Raw genomic sequence first — 21,716 nt, 5'->3', positions numbered from 1 at the left:
TTACATGTTTAAAGCCAAACAACTCTCTGCAGTTAAATAATCCATCTGTCACTGTCCATTATTTCTCCTCATTAAAAAACAAAATAACATCCAGTTTGTCCTTGTTGCTCCAGTAACCAGCCAGAGTTGAAAAGTTTTTACTTTTGACAGCTGTGTGCTACTGCCACAGTCACAGCCAGAGGTGCTGGCTGGCTGTGTTTTGTCATTCAGGAGAAGGAAAAACAAGCATAATAGCTGGATTATTTAAGTGCAGAGAATCACCTGGTTTGAAACTACTAAACTAAATTTGTGTGCTATTTCAGACAATTAATTTATAATTATTTTTAACCTCACAAAAAGTTAGAATGCTGTGCAAAATGTTCAAACTCTGTTGTATCTTTCAGTGAAGCAAAACTGTCTGTGATGTTATCACTGAAAAATGACAGTGCCTCATGTTATCACCTGCAGTCCGCCGCTGCAAACGACAGAAATTCTGCAATAAAGACCACTGTGATGGGTTTTCTGACATCTGAATGCAGCACAAGTACAGATATAAACACACATCTTGATTTTAGCTTGATCCAGATTGAATCTGGATGCATGTGTGGGATGAGCAAGACTGGGAAAACAGGTCTGAATGCTATCCAGCTAGAAAGCAAGCAGGTTTGAATCCAGAAATCACCAGCCCCAGTCTGAACAGGGTCCTCGTCTTCAAACAGTCCTCCCTGCACTGCCCCTGACATGTTCTTTCCTAATCCTGTCTGTCCTCGTCACTCGCAAGGAAAATTGCAGCATCTTCAGCTCTGCCACCTCCAAACCATGCAACATAGGCAGTCTTGCTACAGCTTTAAAACTTTCCCTTTCACTCTTGCCCTTCTATCACAAATCACTCCTGCCACTCTTCTCCACAAACTCCACAATCCCTGCACACTGTTCACCACAATTGAGTGCTATTTATTTGGAGAGTACCAAATCACAATGTACATTGCCCCAAGGCACTTCACAAGAATAAAGTCTACCCTTACCCACCCAATGAGCAAGCACTTTGATAACAATGGGAAGAAACCTCAAACAGACCAGACTCAGTGGGGTGACCATCTGCTTTAGCGATATTAACAATAACCAAATAAATAAAACAAGACATAACAAAGAAATGTCAAACATGAAAAGACAAAATTGTTGTAGCTAGGGTTAGGGTTAGGGTCAACAGACTCTGAAGTACCAATGCAGTAGAGTCTTAGAGGGAACTGGTCATTGTCCTCCAGAGTCTTCCACACGTCATCACCATACTTCAGATCTCCACACCACCCCATGAAAATCCACATGGCACATTCATGGAAACACCCAATACGACCAGATGAATGGTCTACAAACGGAAGGATCCAGGAGGCCCATGACGCACGATCCTACTAGTAAGGTCATGGTAGTTTGCCACCTCGTCTTCAGCGTGAGCTCAGAAAGAGAACAAGCAAAAAATCAGTCAGCCAGAATGAACTACTACCAACACCACCATCTCACAACAAGAAGAGCTACTAAGCTCGTCCTATGCTTTACTAAACATACCCAGAATTAGAATGTGATAAGACTGAGTCTTACTCCACCAGCAACTGACACAATCTCCATTACTTTGAACAGCTGACCCAAAGTATTTAAACTTATCCACCTTCACTAACTCCTGACATCTGCACAAATTTGCCACCCTTTCACATGTATATCTGAATATATTTATCGGGGCCGGCACTAGGACTACACTGGGTTCTGTACTTCCCACCCATCACACACCAGTGGCCGCAATCAGGAAATGGGCATGACATTCTTCACATTCTGCCTGGCATGATTTGCAAGATATAGCTCTGGGCTTGTGATTTGTCAGTTATTTACAATTTATTTCTTCATTTTATATCAAAATTATTTCTATACCTTGCATCTCTTTAAAAAATATCCTTGATTCTCCTTTCATTTTTCTCCACAGCCTGTTGTAAGGTGTGTTGGAAAAGAAGACATTGAGCAGAAGACTGCTGTCAAGTTTGCGGTGATAACAAATGACTGTGTGAGTGTTACAATTCCGTAGATGATGATTATAAGACCATGCGAGGAGAATATTGTCATAAAACATTAATCTGCCATTATTAATTTCACAGTGTATCACTTTCTCTACACGAGTCCTCCTTTAGTCCTACGGCTGAGATCTTTGCACGCTCCAATTAAAACCACATCGTGAAACATGAGGAGAAAGCTGAAATCTGTTTCCTACCAAGACCTTTATCTGACCCGATGCACCTTGTGTGTGTGTTTAGTGGAATAAACTGCTTCCTTTGCTTTTCGGAACAAAAGGAATACATTTTGAAGAAGTCAAGATAGAAATATGGCCATGATAAAGACAGACGTTGCTCAGGCATTCCTCAAGCATTATAAATCTTGAGGTTGTGCTCCGGGCAGGAAACAAATGGAGAAGAGAGCTAATGTTTCCTCTCTTGGCACTCCTTTTGCTCCACGGTCCTTAAGGCACATGGAGGAATTGCACGGGTGTGGTTTCATTTTCCATTATTTTATGTAACGTACGGACGTTTTCAGATGACTTCGTTAAAAACTACTTCATAAAATGTTTTGGCACCTCATGCTTCTCACCATTGTACTTCATAGAGCATCAGCTGCTAAATGACACATTGGAGTATAGAAATATGTGCTTTTTCAGTGTAGTATACAGTTTGTGATACTCTGTGTGAATCCAGGTGCAAAGAGGCAAAGCAGCAAGTCGCTTTCCAATCCACATTCTTGAATCATTATTGAAATATAGCTGAAAGAGAAGGTGCATTCTGCTCAAATCATCTGTCCCGCTCAGCCTCAAAGTAAACATTAAAGTGTCAGAAACCTTAGTCAGCTGATGATTAATTCAAAAAGCATGTGGCAAAAAATGGCTATATTCATCAGACAAGGCTTAGTGTATCTTCTGAAAGATACGTCTGTGGAAAAGGAACACATTTAACAAAGCAGCATTCCTTTTATGTAGTGGAAAATCGCATGGTCCTATTTTTACCCCTGTAAATTCCTCAAGTCAACAGCGACTATTAAAGGAAGAGAATAAAAAGCTTAAAGCAAGAATCCAAACAAGCACAAATGTCAATCATTTTGCAAAATGTTTGAGTTGTGTTGTACTTGCACAGTCACCCTTAAGCATCATTTAACTAGTCCTGTTTATTTGATTCATTTAAATGATTAAACTGTTAAAAGTTGTTAAAAGAAAACCTGGGTCCATTTACATAAAGCTAATCTTTTAGTCTATTAAACTTACTTAGTTGACTGCGGTTAGTCACCCAACATTATCCGTCTAATCACATCGACTGCTAAACTTGTAGATTAGCCATCTTATGTTAGTCGACGATTGTCACGGGCATAGCGGCCTCATGAGCACCGTTGCCAAGAAACGCCTCCAATGCGTGAGAGTTTTGTTTACTTCTAGATTGGTCGTTGTCATGAACTATTCAGACTTTGTTTCAATAACTGGCTTTATTAACATTTATGGACACTTATGAACTGCAGAACAACGTGCTTAGCTCTTAGCCTAGCAGTTCTTCTTCTACACTTCCATCAAAACTTTTTGCATACACAATGCTCTCAGCATAATAGCGACACCCGGTGGCTAATGTGAGAACTGTCACAAACACATCACGATAGTCGTCTGCTGCAATCATGGCCAAAAGCAGAGGAAGCTCTCCTTTTGGAGGAATACGAGTGACGTAGGGGTGCCAATGAGTGTTCCATCAAGTGGTGGTACATGATAGCCGCCATTTTTTGAAGTAAGACACTAAAGTTTTGTCAACTGAAACAAGTTTAGCCTCCTCTATACCAGGCTAAAAACTTCAGGTAATGCAAAACCTTAGCTGTGCAACGACTAATGTTAAAAAATTAGTCAACTAAATGAGTTTATTCGACTAAACAAGATTAGACTGCTTTATAAAACTGGACCCAGGTCTAAAAACTAAATGTGTCCAATATTTTCACAGACCTAAGTGCAAACTGCTGTGCCAGATGTTTTAGCCAAACGTTAAAGAACTTAAAAATAAAAAAAATATTAACCACTGATTAAAAATTACAATTTAAGCAGCTATAAATTAGAGTAATGGATAATTAACTGCAATTTTTTGCCAACCTTCCACGTACCTACAAAAATACATTTCTTTTTGGTACTCTGCTGTGATATCAAACATTTTTATCAAAAGGTGTCTTCAAATTTTGTGCAGCACAGTATATTGACCTGTTTAGAACATAATTTAGAGACGTTTGGCTCCAGGACGCTTGGCTTCATTTTGACCAGTTGGCACAAACAGCTTAAAACATCTATTGACACAAAACAATGGAAAAATATATAAATAAACCATCGTACTTCCAACAGTCTGTTATGGCCCCTTCACACATAACACAAAAGATGCAGAAACTTGGAAGAAAATCTGCGAACCAAAAATGACATGGGGAACTGCGAAACATTCCACCTGCTGTCGGGAGGGACGCACGGTCGCACAGGTGTGCATGATGTCACGGTGATGGTATTGTGCACACTCGTGCTCACGTGCACAAATACAGTGCGAGCACGTGGAAAGTCGGGCACACAGCAGTGGGGCAAAATATATAAAAAAAATAATAATAATAATTATAAAGCGGAGACTTAGCCTCTGCCTAGACGTACACCAGGAAGTAATGAAATAACGAGGATTACTGTTCTCCCTTTTATGTTTTACATGAATTACCTAATGTGCTGCTCTCATGAAGAGTGGACTCCCGTATCATGAACACATTCACCAGCATGCCATGTCCAGCGCGCAGTATTCCACTGGTGGCCGCGTTGCAAATGTGATATGTGTTTTTAATTATTACAATGTGGGGAAATCTCACAGTGACATGCACTTCGTGGTGATTTTCTGCATGGCACGATATTCACCAGCATCTGTTGCGACGGTCAGCTGAAGCGATATGTTTTAATTTATTTCCACGTGAGGACAGCATGCTAATGTCCCCACCTCATGGAAAAGATATGCCAGTACAGTTGTTCCCCGGCTGTGACTTGCGAGCACATATATCTGAACAGCTGCATGTCACAGGGGGACACACCCACCATTGTCTGCGGACCTCATCAGGTCACAGAAAAAAAGGCTCACTCTCGTTGCTTTGTTCGATTTTAATTTAAACTATGTATTTAAACTATGTAAACTATGAGCAAAACGAACAGACATGAATGAGTTCACACCATCACCCTTATGTGTTTTATTTAATTTACACTCTTTAATTTACTGTCATGTAAACTACAATTTACATGGTGGAAGTGGCATGAGCCTGCTTTCAGACACTGGCCAGTCCTCATGAGCGCCCGCCCACACATGTGCATTGTGTGTTCACCAGCTGAGTTGCAGGACACAGCGGTCAGCTGGTCCAGCAGCGCACTGTGCTGGACAGCAACCGGACTTCAAAACCCCCAGTCACAGCTGACAATGTTGGATTCATTGTGTGTGTGTGTGTGTGTGTGTGTGTGTGTGTGTGTTGGGGGGAGGCACACTCCACAAGTCATTTGTGTTGGGGTCAGACGATGATGACACACTCCACACGCCATTTGTGTGTGGGGCACTTAGACACTTTTCACAGACAGCTCGAGTGTGGTCGCCTGCGGTCTACTATCATGCCAGGTGTGCAAATAGCCACGCCTTGTCTAAGTGGACAAGCGGTGTTAGATGATCGTGTGTGGCACCTGGAATTTGGCCAACACCTGCCGAGAGAGGGGTCAAATGGGCACGCGCAGGGCATTTACTGTCTTTTGGCCGCTTGTGTGTGCGAATGGTTGTAGCAACAGCTGTACAAGACATTTGAGGCAGCTCCGATTTTTCACAAGTGGCATGCCATTCCTCCTTTGTGCTTCAGTCGGTGTCAATCATGTTATGTGTGAAGGGGCCTTTAACCATGTGAGCTTGTATTAGATTTATAGAACGTCTACTTCTGTGTAGATTAGCCTTTCTCAAAGAGTGGTCAGTAGACCACTGGTGGTCCTTGAGCAACCCCTAGCAGTCCTTGAGCATTTTGGTAAAATATCACGTGTTAAATGATCATATTATAACTTAAGTGATTCTCATACTGTTTAAAAATGACTCCATAGTCTAATATATAGTAAAATACTGTTGTAATATACTGATGGAGTAGTAAGTGGTGTTGATTTTGGATATTTGGGAAGTTAGGTGGTCTGAGAAGTTTATTTTCATTATTATTATTTTTTTTATTTATTTTTTTAAGTGGTGCAGCAAGGTGGCTTAGTGGTTAGCATTGTTGCTTCACAGCAAGAAGGTTGTGGGAATGCTTCCCACCTGTGCCTTTCTGTGTGGAGATTGTATGTTCTCCCAGCGTTTGCATGGGTTCCCTCCGGCTTCCTCCCACAGCCAAAGACATGCAGGTCAGGTGAATTGGAAACTTTAAATTGCTCATAGGTGTGCGTGCGGGTGTGAATGTGTTTGTTTGTCTATACATGGCCCTGCAACAGACTGGCATCCTGTCTGGGGTATACCCTGCCTCGCATCCTATGACTGCTAAGATAGGCTCCAGCCCCCCGCCCCCTAATTGGAGTAAGAGGGTATAGAAAATGGATGGATGGATGGATGGATGGATGGATGGATGGATGGATGGATGGATGGATGGATGGATGGATGGATGGATGGATGGATGGATGGATGGATGGATGGATGGATGGGCAGTTGTCAATCTGAAAAAGTATGAGAAACACTGGTGTAGTTATAGTGAGTGATTATATGCAAGTTGATCATCACTTTTATAAACAGGGACCATGAAAGTCCACGATTCCAGAATCTCTGCTGGAGAGGTGAGTGCTAAATGCAGGCATGATGCCATTCACAAACTCTGTGAAAGGTGACTTTTGCTGTTGCTCAGTAACTTGGAATGGCGGTGCCACCTAATTTGTTGTTGGTCCATTTTAGTTACTAGAGAAGGTCAAAAAGTCAATAACTTCGCAATACAGGACTGGTTAACATTAAATTAGCCCAGCCATTAAATTAGCAATTACATGATGGTAATATTTGTACTGCCCATGACTGTTTTAAAACTGCATTGAAAAAAATTAATCTGTTCAAACTACAATTTATACTTAAGAATGTTATACCGATAAAATATACGGAAGGATTAGCTAATCCCAGTGGCCCTGTCCGTGCTCACAGCCCCTGGCTGTTGGGATGTGGAACGTCACCTCATTGGGGGGGGAAGGAGCCTGAGCTTGTGCGGGAGGTTGAGAGATACTGACTAGAGATAGTTGGGCTCACCTCCACGCATAGCTTGGGCTCAGGTACCCAACTCCTGGAGAGTGGCTGGACTCTCCACTTTTCTGGCGTTGCCCACGGGGAGAGGCGAGCAGCTGGGGTAGCATTGCTTATTGCTCCCCAGCTCAGTCGCCATGTGTTGGAGTTCACCGCGGTGAACGAGAGGATCGCATCCCTACGCCTTCGGGTCGGGGACAGGTCTCTCACTGTTGTCTCGGCCTACGGGCCGAGCAGCAGTGCAGAGTATCCGACCTTCTTGGAGTCACTGGGAGGGGTACTAGATAGTGCTCCAACTGCGGACTCCATTGTTCTCCTGGGGGATTTCAACGCCCACATGGGCGGCGACAGTGAGACCTGGAGGGGGGTGATCGGGAAGCACGGCCTCCCCGATCTGAAACCGAGTGGTGTTCAGTTGTTGGACTTCTGTGCTAGTCACAGTTTGTCCATCACGAACACCATGTTCGAGCACAAGCATGTCCATAAGTGCACGTGGCACCAGGATACCCTGAGCCGGAGGTCGATGATCGACTTTGTAGTTGTATCATCTGAGATGGGTGAAGAGAGGGGCTTAGCTGTCGACCAATCACCACCTGGTGGTGAGTTGGATCCGCTGGGAGGGGAGGAAGCCGGTCAGACCTGGCAGGCACAAATGTATCATGAGGGTCTGCTGGGAACGACTGGCGGAACCCTGTGTCAGCGAGATCTTCAACACCCACCTCCGGGAGAGCTTCTCCCAGATCCCGGGGGAGGTTGGAGACATGGAGTCCGAGTGGACCATGTTCTCCACCTCCATTGTCGATGCAGCCACTCGTAGCTGTGGTCACAAGGTCGCTGGTGCCTGTCGTGGCAGCAATCCCCGAACCAGGTGGTGGACGCCGGAAGTAAGGGATGCCGTCAAGCTGAAGAAGGAGTCCTACTTGTCTTTGTTGGTAAGTGGGACCCCAGAGGCAGCTGACAGGTACCGGCAGGCCAAGCGTGCTGCAGCCCGTGTGGTCGCAGAGGCAAAAACTCAGGTCTGGGAGGAGTTCGGGGAGGCCATGGAGGAGGACTATCTCTCGACCTGGTTGAAATTCTGGCAAATTGTCTGACGCCTCAGGAAGCGGAAGCAGCTCTCCGCCGGCACTGTCTACGGTGCAGGTGGGGAGCTGTTGACCCTGACTGGGGATGTTGTCGGGTGGTGGAAGGAATACTTTGAGGATCTCCTCAATCCCATCGTCAAGTCTTCCAAAGAGGAAGCAAAGACTGGGGACTCAGAGGCGGACTCATCATCACCCAGGCCGAAGTCACCAAGGTGGTCAGAAAGCTCCTCGGTGGTAAGGCTCCTGGGGTGGATGAAATCCATCCTGAGTACCTTAAGTCTCTGGATGTTGTGAGACTGTCTTGGTTGACACGTCTCTGCAACATCGCGTGGCGGTTGGGGACAGTGCCTCTCGATTGGCAGACTGAGGTGGTGGTCTCTCTGTTTAAGAAGGGGGGCTGGAGGGTGTGTTCCAACTATAGGGAGATCACACTCCTCAGCCTCCCTGGTGAGGTCTATTCCAGAGTACTGGAGAGGAGAATTCGACCGATAGTCGAACCTCGGATTCAGGAGGAGCGGTGTCGTTTTCGTCCTGGTCACGGCACACTGGACCAGCTCTACACCCTCCATCGGGTGCTCGAGGGTTCATGGGAGTTTGTCCAACCAGTCCACATTTGCTTTGTGGATGTGGAGAAGGTATTCGACCGTGTCCCTCGGGGCACCCTGTGGGGGGTGCTCCGGGAGTACGGGATCCGGGATCCTTTGCTAAGGGCTATCCAGTTCCTGTACGACCGCAGCAGGAGTTTGGTTCGCATTGCCAGTAGTAAGTCAAACCTGTTTCCAGTGCATGTTGGCCTCCGCCAGGGCTGCCCTTTGTCACCGGTTCTGTTCATTACCTTTATGGACAGAATTTCTAGGCGCAGCCAGGGTGTAGAGGGGGTCTGGTTTGGGAACCACAGAATCTCATCTCTGCTGTTTGCGGACAATGTGGTTCTGTTGGCTTCGTCAAATCAGGACCTTCAGCGTGCACTGGGGCGGTTTGCAGCCGAGTGTGAAGCGTCTGGGATGAAAATCAGCACCTCCAAATCCAAGGCCATGGTTCTCGACCGGAAAAAGGTGCCTTGCCCTCTTCAGGTCGGTGGAGTGTCCTTGCCTCAAGTGGAGGAGTTTAAGTATCTCGGGGTCTTGTTCACGTGCGAGGGATGGATGGAGCGTGAGATCGACAGACGGATCGGTGCAGCGTCTGCAGTGATGCGGTCGCTGTATCGGACCGTCGTGGTGAAGAGAGAGTTGAGCAGGGGTGCAAAGCTCTCAATTTACCGATCGATCTATGTTCCGACCCTCACCTATGGTCATGAGATTTGGCTCTTTCGGTGGCCTCCGTTTGTGCTGTTAGCCGGCGATGCTAGCGCCAGTCAGCGCTACAGGAGCTCCCGCGGATGCAGACGAAGGCGGGGGAGAAGAGCCGGTGTGCAGGTGAGGCTGAGGCTGTTCTGGAAACGCGGAGTTGTGGGAAAATGTCGTCGATCCCGTTTGATCAACTTGCTTTCTCCGGACGTGTGGATGTATGGCCCATCTCCCTCGCTGGATCATCACCAGCGGCCCTGCTGTCTCCATCAGGTGTTTCCTGATTTTCCCGTGGCTGTGTGGCCCCCCCGCTGGCATGTGAAACCCGCAGGCGAAGTGGTTCGTCTCCGCGGGTCCTGTGTGCCTTCCCCCGGCAGTCTGCTGTGGAGAATCCAGCTGCAGCTCCTCTCAGGATGGCGCTGTTAAATGCACGCTCCGTTACTAATAAGACTTTCATTTTGAATGATTATATTCATTCCAAGGACCTGGAATTTTTGTTTCTAACTGAAACCTGGCAGAGGGAAATGGAACACGCCCCCCTCATTGAACTCTGTCCCAAAAATTTCCGATTCTTCAGCTCGCCACGTTTGTGTGGACGTGGTGGCAGACTTGCTGCGGTCTGTAGGAGCAGCTTTGTGTGTCGACGTGTGAGTTCAGAATAATTTCCATCTTTTGAATCACTGATTTTAAAAGTTGGGAGAACTAATCCTTTTTATTGTGTTTTAATATATTGTCCACCTGGTCAATGCACTTCCTTCCTCAAGGAGTTTAGTGACTTTTTATCTACAACTCTCAAGCTGTCCAGACTTTTAATTGTTGGTGATTTTAATTTCCATGTTGATGATGCTTCTGATAAATCTGCTGCTAAATTCATCAGTCTGATGAAATCTTTCAACTTGATCCAACACGTGTCTGGCCCCACACACAGCAAAGGTCATGTTTTAGATCTTGTTTTTACTCTGGGTCTTAATATTGAGTCTATTTATTCTGAGGATATTTTTATTTCTGATCATGTTTGTATTCTTTTTGTCTCTTAATCTGGATTATCCGTCTGCTCCTCCTGTGATCTGCTCGCATTTTTAATCATTTTACTGCAGATGTATTTTCTGCTGCTTTTAACCTTGATGAGTTGTTTAGTTCAGATGATGTTGATATTTTAGTTAATTCTTTTAATCATCATTGTCTCTCAATTTTGGACAGAGTGGCTCCTTTTAAAACCAGACACGCCCCTCTGAATAACTCCTCCCCCCTGGATGAATGACAGTATTCGCAGTGTTAAGAGATCATGTCGGAAAGTGGAGCGGTTGTGGAAATCTACAAAGCTCTGCCATCAGTTCTGGATAGTTTTAAACCTATGTCACTGAAAGAGCTCACTGGTCTGGTGGACAGATTGAAACCTTCCTCCTGCCCACTTGCTATCGTCCCTACCTCCTTTTTTAAAAAGGTCTTCCATTCTATTGGCCCGGTTGTCTTATTGATAATAAATAGATCACTGCTTTCCGGCTATGTCCCTCAGCTTAATGAGGATTTAGCTGAACATAATATTCTTGATAAATTCCAGTCTGGGTTCCGCCACTTGCACTCTACAGAAACTGCCCTTCTCAGAGTTTCAAATGATATTTTTGTTTCGATTCCCCTTGCTATGAGAATACATTCAAACATCTACTGTATGCACTGGTAATTTTTAACTCATCTGTTAATGTGAATCCTTTCTTATAGTCATCGACTAAAGACATAATCCAGAACAACCCTGCAGCCTGGTGTCGTAATGAAAACTGTCATCTGGAAATCTTCCAAGAAGGCTCCAATGTGGTGCTGGCCAGTGATGACGGTGGGTGTTGAAGTCAACAATCGACAGTCACAAATATGGGTTCTTGCTGAGTGAAATATTAAAAAAACAAAAACAATTATGGTTCACACTTTTATTGACTGATTTTTTATCTCAGTAGGTAACGAGGGTGTGCATAACGACATCTGTCTTTATCATTAACAGCAGCAACAAGATCATGATTCCACCTTGACACTTGCACAAATTTGATCCCTGTACTGCCGTGCAATTCGTTGTGCCAATGCATGCTGCTTTGTCCTGCTTGACGCCACACTATATAAAATAAAGCCTGTGCCATAGCATTTCATAGCCGATGGTGCATTTACTCTCAGAACTTAAGAAACCATTTTCTCATCGCTCCCAGAATCACAGAGAAATTATCTACAGCTGCAGGTTGTCTTGTACGCGTCGTGCGATGGAGAACACATTTGGAATCTTGTCTCAGAGGTAATTATTTATAATATATGTTGTAATGGATTGTTAAAACAGTTGCATTTTCATTCCTTCTTATGAGTTAGATAATGTATCTGTAAAGTTATGTTTATTATAGATGTAACATCTCTTCATAATCTAATTTCCGGTTCAGATGCGTTACATGTGACACGCAGTGTTTTCAAATAGGTTGCGCAATGTTAATGACTAGTTCAGGCAAGTGGCACGAAATTTATGCATGCCAGAAACTTTGAACATTTCAAAAAAAAATTTTGTGCTCTGGTAGCCACGCACAGTTCATGCACAGTTTATGACGAGTGTACACATTGCCATGCAAGATTGCATGCCAGTGCAGGGATCAAATTTGTGCAATTGTCGAAGTGCCTAAGGTGCCACCTATGCACCTGCTTTGTAATTGATGTTGAGTACTTTGTTCATGCACCATATTGTGCCAAGTTTCTAGTGATTACTGCTCAAGTCAAGTGTGAACAGCCTAATGTTTGTGAGATTGGAAAAGCAGTGAAGTAGCTGAGGGTGTGGGTTAGCTCCAGGGATCAATATTGGAACTAAACTCCTGCAGGTGGGAAGAGATGCTGTTCTTCTGCCACTGCAAACAATCCGTGTTTCAATCTGGGAGATGAGTATCATTCATATGGACTTGAAAAAAGGACTTGATGCCCCACTTTGGAAAGGAAAGGATAATCACCTTGATAACAAAAAACCCTATAGGGGTATTACACTTCTCTCAGTGTCAGGAACGGTGTGAGCAAAGATTATTCTTAATGCGATTCACTTCCAGTTACTTGCCTCCAGCAACCAGAGCAGTCTGGGTTCACATCCAAGAAGTCAACCATTGACTGCATCCTAACTCTGCAAGTACTGTATTTTCCAGAGTGTAAGTTTGTGCGTGTGTGTGTTTTTTTTTCTTTTTTTATAATAGTTTGAGAGGGCCTACTTATACAGGACTAGGAATCAAAGAATTGAACAAAATAAGCTCTAAGAATAAAAGTTAAATTGGCAATAATAAAAACAGAAAACAACAATGCACAAAAATCTCAAATTAAGCAGCGGATAATGCAGAAAAACACACACAACACACAAGGTGGGTGCAAGTAGAGGAAAATGTTCATCAAACAGTGTGTGCAAGGATAAGCAATAATAATACTTGTAACAGTACAAGACATAAGATATGAGGTAGAAATAAAATATGTATGTGTATATATGTACACATGCACGAGGGTTCAAAACGTGAGCAAAACACCTCCGTTGGAAGTCTCACAGGACAAGTTTGAACATGTCCAGCTGTTAAACAATTTCTCGGATACTCACTTGACTGAAAGCCATCGAAAACCGCCTGAATCTTACGAATGGTTATCACCATGGAGGTGTTTTTCTGTGGCGCCATGCAATGAGCGGCTGCATGCCGATGTGCGAATCCATCCGCACGTCTTTCATTATAAAATCTCCTTTAACAGTGGAATGTCCGGATAAACTGCTGATCCTGACCTCTTCTGAAACTCCTCTGTTCTCTCACGACGTCCTGGGTCAACAGAGGCTTAAATTTGGAAGTTTTCAGCTCGAAACAGGCTGACGATGGCGGCTCGGGGCACGGCGCGCCGTCCGGCGCTGTGGACTGTCCTTAAAGCGATAGTAACACTCCTTAATCTCTCATCAGCCATTAAAATTTTCACCGAAAACCGTCTGAATTTCTCGAATGGTGTCCACTTGGATGTGCCTAACAGTTTCTGAAAAAATTTTGATCAAGCAAAGCGCCAGTCTCTCAGGAAGTTCTCAGACAAAGGAATTCCGACAGGAGGGGTGGACCAGTGCTCACTCAAAGCCTGCCCACAGGCGAATGACGCAACCGACAGGTGTGAAAAAACTCACGCATGCGCACGAGGGTTCAAGCTTGTCTGATGTAATCACACGTGATTCAAATCCATATAGTTTTTGAAAAAAATAAAAAGGTCGGTTTCTTTTCTAATAGACCTCGTATGTGTGTGTGTGTGTATGTATATATACATATACATACATACACACATATACATACACACCCACGTGCAAGGCCTAAGATATGAGGTAGAAATAGAATATGTATGTGTATATATGTACACACACACACACACATACATGCATATGTATATATACATACATACACACATATACATACACACCCACGTGTGTGTATGTATATATATATATATATATATATATATATATATATATATATATATATATATACATACACACATATGCACACACATACCTATAAACATACACATATACATATGCATATATATATAAACATGATTGGGATTGAAACGGAGATAGGAGCATCTTCTTTACAATATGTGAAATGGAGTTTAGGTGTGGTAAGGTGACATTAGTGTAGGGATTTGTAAACGAGTTGTTATTGCACATGATTTGTGGACATATTAATATTGCACTGGTCGATCACAAGGAGCAGCCCGCCCCGGCCGCCCCAAATTGAAACTACTCCAACCACTAGGAAAAAAGCATGTATCCACCAGAAAACAAAACACTATATTGACATGGGACCTCCTACATCGCCAATAAAAATAACGTACTGTTATGTTTATTTGTGGTGTTATGTTGCAGCAACCCAAGGAATAGAAATGGTGATTTAAGCACTGATGTGTTTCTTATTCCCCTGCAGCAAAGCCAAGTACTTTGGCTGAAGCCCTCCAGAGTGATAGTCTGAAAAAGAAGGTAAGAATCTCTGATGTGAGCAGATGAATATGATGCTGTGGTAGATAAACAAGCTGAGCTGATGCCTAGAAGTCAAGAACATTTTAATCTAGACTGCGAGCTGTCCAAGCCAGATTCAGCATCCTACAGGACAGTTGAGATGACTTTATATAAGTGGTTCTCAATCCAGCTCTGAGAGACACAACTCAGACCTGAACAGCCAGTCAGAAGAACAGAGCTGATTTGGCTCATTCTCCACAGTTAGACCAGGTAGAAATGGAAGGGTGTGTGGAGATTGAGACCAGGACCAGGTTTGAGAACCCTTGCTTTATATAAGGAGCTTTATTTTTGATTTTTAATGAATTATCAGTTCTTTTATCCAAAACCTTTTTCTTTTAAATTTAGTTGGGTGTGTCAGATATTCAGCAGCCATCATCTTCATCTTCATCATCATCATCATCATCTGTGTTTGTGGGAATACTGGTGAGTGGTCTGCTTGCTGCAGCTGCAATCACCTTCGGTTACTTCAAATGCCAACGTCGCCCTGAAAAGAAGGGAGTAAAGTTGGTAAGCACATTTTTATGTTTTTCTCCAAAGAATACATGTTAAAAAAAAACAGCATATTGTAAATCTTGCTTAGTTGCATACCTGTTAGTTACCTCTACTCATTTTTAATTTCATTTCATTGGAGCTTTATTGACATGGGGAACATACGTTTACATTGTCAAAGCAAGTGTTACATAGAACAAGTAAAAATAAAAATTAAGAAGATGTACATACAGTTAACAATATTCTACAATAAATAAGAGATATGGATTGAAATAATATAAAAGTTGTGCTTTCGGTGTAAAAATATACTATCCTATAAAATGTGTTATACATAGATAAAGTGACATGGCAGTTTAATTTTATACTTGTATCATTTTAGTACTTTTTTTACTAAAATGTACATTTTAGTACATTTTAGTACATCAGTTTGCAGTACTTTGATCCATCACCAGATCAATCCAAAAAGCAACTTTGATTTGCCTGTGTATTATCTCATCGATTGATCTGCCACCTCGGGGATGGTGAATGGATGCTGCTTTGATATCTGAAGCGGGTGTGGATATCATGTATGAGCATTTCTGCACAGAAATGTGCAAAATCAAAGAGGTAAACCATTGCTATTACATTCTAAAACTTTAACAACACAGTCAGGTCTCCACCCAAATCTATAAAGATTTTTTTTTTTTTTTTACAACATTAGCTGCAAAAGAAAAATACAGTGAAGGTTGAACACGGTATGCAGTGAATGGGGTCTGTGAGACAGAGAGCAAGAGTATAAAATCAATCAATCAATCAATTTTTTTTTTATATAGTGCCAAATCACAACAAACAGTTGCCCCAAGGCGCTTTATATTGTAAGGCAAGGCCATACAATAATTACGTAAAAACCCCAATGGTCTAAACGACCCCCTGTGAGCAAGCACTTCGTGACAGTGGGAAGGAAAAACTCCCTTTTAATAGGAAGAAACCTCCAGCAGAACCACGCTCAGGGAGGGGCAGTCTTCTGCTGGGACTGGTTGGGGCTGAGGGAGAGAACCAGGAAAAAGACATGCTGTGGAGGGGAGCAGAGATCAATCACTAATGATTAAATGCAGAGCGGTGCATACAGAGCAAAAAGAGAAAGAAACACTCAGTGCATCATGGGAACCCCCCAGCAGTCTAAGTCTATAGCAGCATAACTAAGGCATGGTTCAGGGTCACCTGATCCAGCCCTAACTATAAGCTTTAGCAAAAAGGAAAGTTTTAAGCCTAATCTTAAAAGTACAGAGGGTGTCTGTCTCCCTGATCTGAATTGGGAGCTGGTTCCTAGCACAGAACCTTGTGGAACTCCATAATTAACCTTAGTCTGTGAAGAAGATTCCCCATTTACATGAACAAATTGTAATCTATTAGATAAATATGATTCAAACCACCGCAGCGCAGTGCCTTTAATACCTATTAGTCCATATGGTTCAACCAACATGTTCAGTTCACATCTGAGGAAAACATTTTTCTTCTTCTGCTAAGGTGGATTTGAACTTTTTGTGGTACACAGCACCAACTATTGGACAGGAGGACCGTAGCAGTCAATACGACTCACTGATTTCAAGATGCAACTCTTTTCAACCAGACATGTGGCGTTGTGACATGTCAATCATCTGTGTCCAGTCAGATTTATAGGGAGTCCAGTGCAACACTGGTCTCTGTTCCAGCTCCACCCATGCCTGGAAGTGTTCAACATTTGACATTTCCTGTTTCACTGTGGACTCAAAATTTGGCACTTCCTGTTTCAGTGTGAACTTGCCACTGAGTTCCCGCAAGATCTCATCTGTCAATCCAGGAAGTGTTGATGCAGGAAGTGTTTGGCATTTGACATTTCCTATTTCACTGTGGACTCAAAATTTCACACGTCTTGTTTGGGACTCCCTGTATCATGAGTGAGCTTTTTTCGCTCGTATTAATTTATAGACAAGAGAAGAGAGACTTACATTTTGGTGTGCATCTCTGGTCCTTTGAGGTTCAAACACTCCAACACGAATTTTAAATAGCAGTCCAGTCCGATCCAAAATTGGTCTCAGACAACAGTGTAGTCCGTAGATGATGCCATGCATTGACTTCTTCTTGTACTTCTGCTTTTCTCAGTCCAGCCAAAATTCACAACAGAAATTTGTCGAGCTCTTCATCTGATAGCGATTGCACTTTCTAGATATGTCCCAGCGAATATTGTAAGCTTGATTTTATTTTCTTTTGTGTTAGAACAGTGGTTTTCAAACAGGAGATATTGAGAAGGGAATCGATAAGGAATCAGATCGATAAGCAGAATCAATATCAATAAAATCTTATCAATACCCATCCCTGAAGTTGAAATAATATCATTCATGTTCAAATGTGTTAGTTATGCCAAAGACATTTAAAAAACACACATACATGTTTAAATGTTTTTTTCAAATGATGTTTAAAATATGACAAAAGGTAAAAATAGAAGAATAGAAAGTTCTTTAAAAACATGTTTAAAATGTTTGAAAAAGGTGTGAAAGAAAAGCAAGTTCTTTAAAAACATGTTTAAAATGTTTACAAAGGCTGTAAAATGTGTAAATGCATAGACAGTTCCTTAAAAACACACAAGTCCTTTTAAAATGTGTTTAAGATGTGTAAAAGAATAAAAAGAAATACACAAAGATGTTGAAATTATGTGTATGTGTGTCGTGGGGGGGCGGAGAGCACAGCTATTCATTTGTTCTCTGAGGGGGGCTCACTCTCCCATAATTTGTAAACCCCTGTGTTAGAAGAATGAGCAGTGTCAATAAGCTGCTAAGTGCCGTTATCGCTCATGCATGTGCACAGTGGTTGTAGTGTGCAATGGTACAAATCATATAGAGCCAAATTTGCACGCTAAATGGAGCACAATGGCAAATGGGACAAATGATCCATGCCATGTGACATACAGACCACCAGATCTCATCTGTCAATCCAGGAAGTGTCGAAATGTTTGACATTTGACATTTCACGTTTCACTGTGGACTAAAACTTTGGCACTTCCTGTTTGGGATTCAGTGTACCATGAGCCACCTTTGCGTCGCTTCGCTTGTATTATTTTTACCAAATGTGCATGTTTTGATGATGGGAGGAACGCCCTATACAAACACACAGAGTGAACATGCAAACGGCACACAGAAAGGCAGTGGGCAGGGAACCCAGGATCTTCTTGCTGTGAGGCAGTTTGGGAAAAAATAAATGGATCATATGTCCCATTGTGCTGAATTTCTGTCTGTTTCAGTAAAATATTGCCAATGTTTTAATTAGAGAATTTTGTTGGCCAGCTATCAAACATAGAGTGAGCTGTCCAAAGGGTCACACCCAGCCCTCTGCTGCCTTATTCAGCTGCTAAACTCTGCATTTCATCTACTATCCAGGCACAGCTGTTTTCCTGCACATTGCACATTGACAAATGGCACATAACAGGGCGTGTTTGTGTCAGTGTAAGTGTATATTTGTTATGGAACTGTCTGGCTGAGAGATAAATCATGGCTTTTATGATCTAACCACTTACACAACAGCACAGTTAAAATGACACATCTGTTTTTGCGTGCATGTCTGAATCACAAGATCTACCTTCATTCTGACTGCTGTACTGGTGGCAGACACTTCAACATCCTACTAATTACCTGTGGATCTGTGCTGCTTTGCAGGCGGAAGAGGCACACCCTGCAGATCAGGAGAACCAGGGTAACACTCTCGTCTCTGTGGCTCCACTTAACCCCACTCCTGAAACCCAGGAGAAGCCCAGTGTAAACGGAGAGTCTCCCGAGGCAGCCAAGACCGAGCCTCCTCCCACCAATGGCCACTCTACCGCCAAAACGGCAGACACTGAGCTGTGAAATAGTCTTCAGATAATTGCGGCCCAGGAACTACCCCATCCCACACACAACCACATCCTGACATCAACTGACCTTCCCTTCTGAATCCAGTCCTGAGCAATGAAGACTTGAACTTTCTCCTGCATCAACACTCTTGATCCCCTTGCCTCCTCTTTCGGCCACCGTGCCTCTTCTAATGACGACGATGGTGGTGATTAATGTTGATCATGATGACAAAAGCTCACTCTCTCGGTTGTTGATGGCATTCAAGCTGGAGATTATCTATTTGGTGTTGGAAGAGCATGCATTTTATCATTAGTGCATCCCCTTGATGGCTCTGAAGTTGAATAATTTGCTTTCTGCATGTCATCAGTCTTAAAGCTCAGAAATGACCTGCCAAAATTATAAGCTTATAAATAAAATTGTTACTTTGATTAGTGTAATGCCATAACTGAGGGGGAAATCACAGTGGCTGAGAACTGTTTACAAACCTCTCATAAAATCCATTGGGCTCTGCTTGATTGCTTTAATAATTGTGTATGCGTGCCGATGTATTTGTGTGAGTTTTGTTTGTTGCTTTCAAATCCTGCATGTGTGCTTGTATTTGTACTGTGCACGGACTGTATATACCCACACATGCATCTAAGCTTCTTTTGCTTACTGTATGTTTGCTTATTTGACAGTGTGTGGTGGATTTTTTTGTACAGTGCATCCAGAAAGTATTGACAGTGCTGCACTGTTTCCCCATTTTATTTTACAGCCTTATTCTAAAATAGATGTTCATTTTTTTTCCTCAAAATTCTACACACAATACCCCATAATGACAATGAGAAAAAATGTTTTGTTTGTTTGTTTTGAATTTTGCACATTTATTAAAAGTTTAAAAAACTAAGAAATCATATGTACCTAAGTATTCGCAGCCTTTGGCATGAAGCTCAAAATTTAGCTCAGGTGCATGCTGTTTCCACTGATAATCCTTGAGATGTTTCTACAGCTTAATTTCAGTTCTTAGTTTTTATTTTCAATGAATTTGCAAAAAATTCTAAAAAAAAAAACAAAAAAAAAAAAACTCATGTTGTCATTATGGGGTGTTGTGAGTATAGAATCTTAAGAGAAAAAAATTAATTTACTCCATTTTGGAATAAAGCTGTAACAAAAAATGTGGAAAAAGTGAAGTGCACTGTACATGTGAACATGTGTGAATCTGAATGCACACATGACATTAGCCACAAAAAAATGTACAATTTTGTAAAATCAACTGATAAGGCGACAATATATTGACTTCCAGTTGAGCGGTTTAGCTGCAAAACCCGGTATCTCCAAAATGACAAATTTGTAATTGAGGCCAATATGCACTCAGCTGCTGAGGTAACTATCAGTGTGTAAAATATTTAAGATTTTGAACAAGCCTTTTCCAATGTATTTATGTATATCCATCCATTTTCTAATGGACTTTCCTTGAAATCCCCATTTTAAACTGCAGTTTTCTCCATTTAAAAATAAATAGCTACTGGGTTTTGCATCTGAACCCTTTAGTCGGTCCTTGTACTGGAATGCAAAGAGAATTGCTGTTTTAATTTCACCAAAGAAGTGGAGCGACAAGAAGTTGTAAGATCTATCACCTCCAGCTGTACAGAGATCAGCCAAAATGTCAAGTGGTCTCAATGTGGTTTCAGAGCCAAAGCTGAAAATAATGACAGACTGGTTAAAGGTTTCAGACAAAGAGCAGAAACAGCTTCTTCAGCCAGCTCTGTCCATTGATTTGTCAGTATTATTCTTTTCATTATGTACTGTATACTCTTTATAACATCAGTATTCTATTGACCAGCGGGGTATAGTATGGTGAGTTTGGTTTGTCATTTGTCTCAGTTTTTATTCTGTGTACCAATAATTATACTTTGTATGGAAAATGATTTGAATTCATTGGATTTGTAAGAGATGTGTATTGTGGCACACTTGCAATGTTTGCTCCTGGTCATTTAAGAGAAAGGTATATGTTCAAGGCTTCTAAGTATACTCAACAAAAATCTAAACGTAACACTTTTGGTTTTGCTCCCATTTTGTATGAGATGAACTCAAAGATCTAAAACTTTTTCCACATACACAATATCACCATTTCCCTCAAATATTGTTCACAAACCAGTCTAAATCTGTGATAGTGAGCACTTCTCCTTTGCTGAGATAATCCATCCCACCTCACAGGTGTGCCATACCAAGATGCTGATTAGACACCATGATTAGTGCACAGGTGTGCCTTAGACTGCCCACAATAAAAGGCCACTCTGAAAGGTGCAGTTTTATCACACAGCACAATGCCACAGATGTCGCAAGATTTGAGGGAGCGTGCAATTGGCATGCTGACAGCAGGAATGTCAACCAGAGCTGTTGCTCGTGTATTGAATGCTCATGTCTCTACCATAAGCCGTCTCCAAAGGCGTTTCAGAGAATTTGGCAGTACATCCAACCAGCCTCACAACTGCAGACCACGTGGAACCACACCAGCCCAGGACCTCCACATCCAGCATGTTCACCTCCAAGATCGTCTGAGACCAGCCACTCGGACAGCTGCTGAAACAATCGGTTTGCATAACCAAAGAATTTCTGCACAAACTGTCAGAAACCGTCTCAGGGAAGCTCATCTGCATGCTCGTCGTCCTCATCGGGGTCTGGACCTGACTCCAGTTCGTCGTCGTAACCGACTTGAGTGGGCAAAT

The 21,716-nt window shown here is 42.5% G+C and overlaps 1 protein-coding gene across 1 annotated transcript in view; it reads left to right on the top strand.

The window, feature by feature from the left end:
• si:dkey-261h17.1 overlaps nucleotides 1–19,112 on the top strand; it is a 63,736-nt gene extending 44,624 nt beyond the window's left edge. Inside the window, exons 4-8 of the mRNA XM_034173102.1 lie at nucleotides 1,952–2,029; nucleotides 11,368–11,479; nucleotides 14,586–14,638; nucleotides 15,023–15,184; nucleotides 18,835–19,112. Of these exons, the coding sequence (XP_034028993.1) occupies nucleotides 1,952–2,029; nucleotides 11,368–11,479; nucleotides 14,586–14,638; nucleotides 15,023–15,184; nucleotides 18,835–19,023 (594 nt within the window). The 3' untranslated portion in view covers nucleotides 19,024–19,112. The remainder of the gene's footprint in view (nucleotides 1–1,951; nucleotides 2,030–11,367; nucleotides 11,480–14,585; nucleotides 14,639–15,022; nucleotides 15,185–18,834) is intronic.
• Nucleotides 19,113–21,716: the final 2,604 nt, after the last annotated feature.

This window comes from Thalassophryne amazonica, chromosome 6 (genome assembly GCF_902500255.1).
Source record: "Thalassophryne amazonica chromosome 6, fThaAma1.1, whole genome shotgun sequence".
Taxonomy (NCBI): Eukaryota; Metazoa; Chordata; class Actinopteri; order Batrachoidiformes; family Batrachoididae; genus Thalassophryne; species Thalassophryne amazonica.
This window is presented reverse-complemented; position numbering and strand designations above follow the sequence as displayed.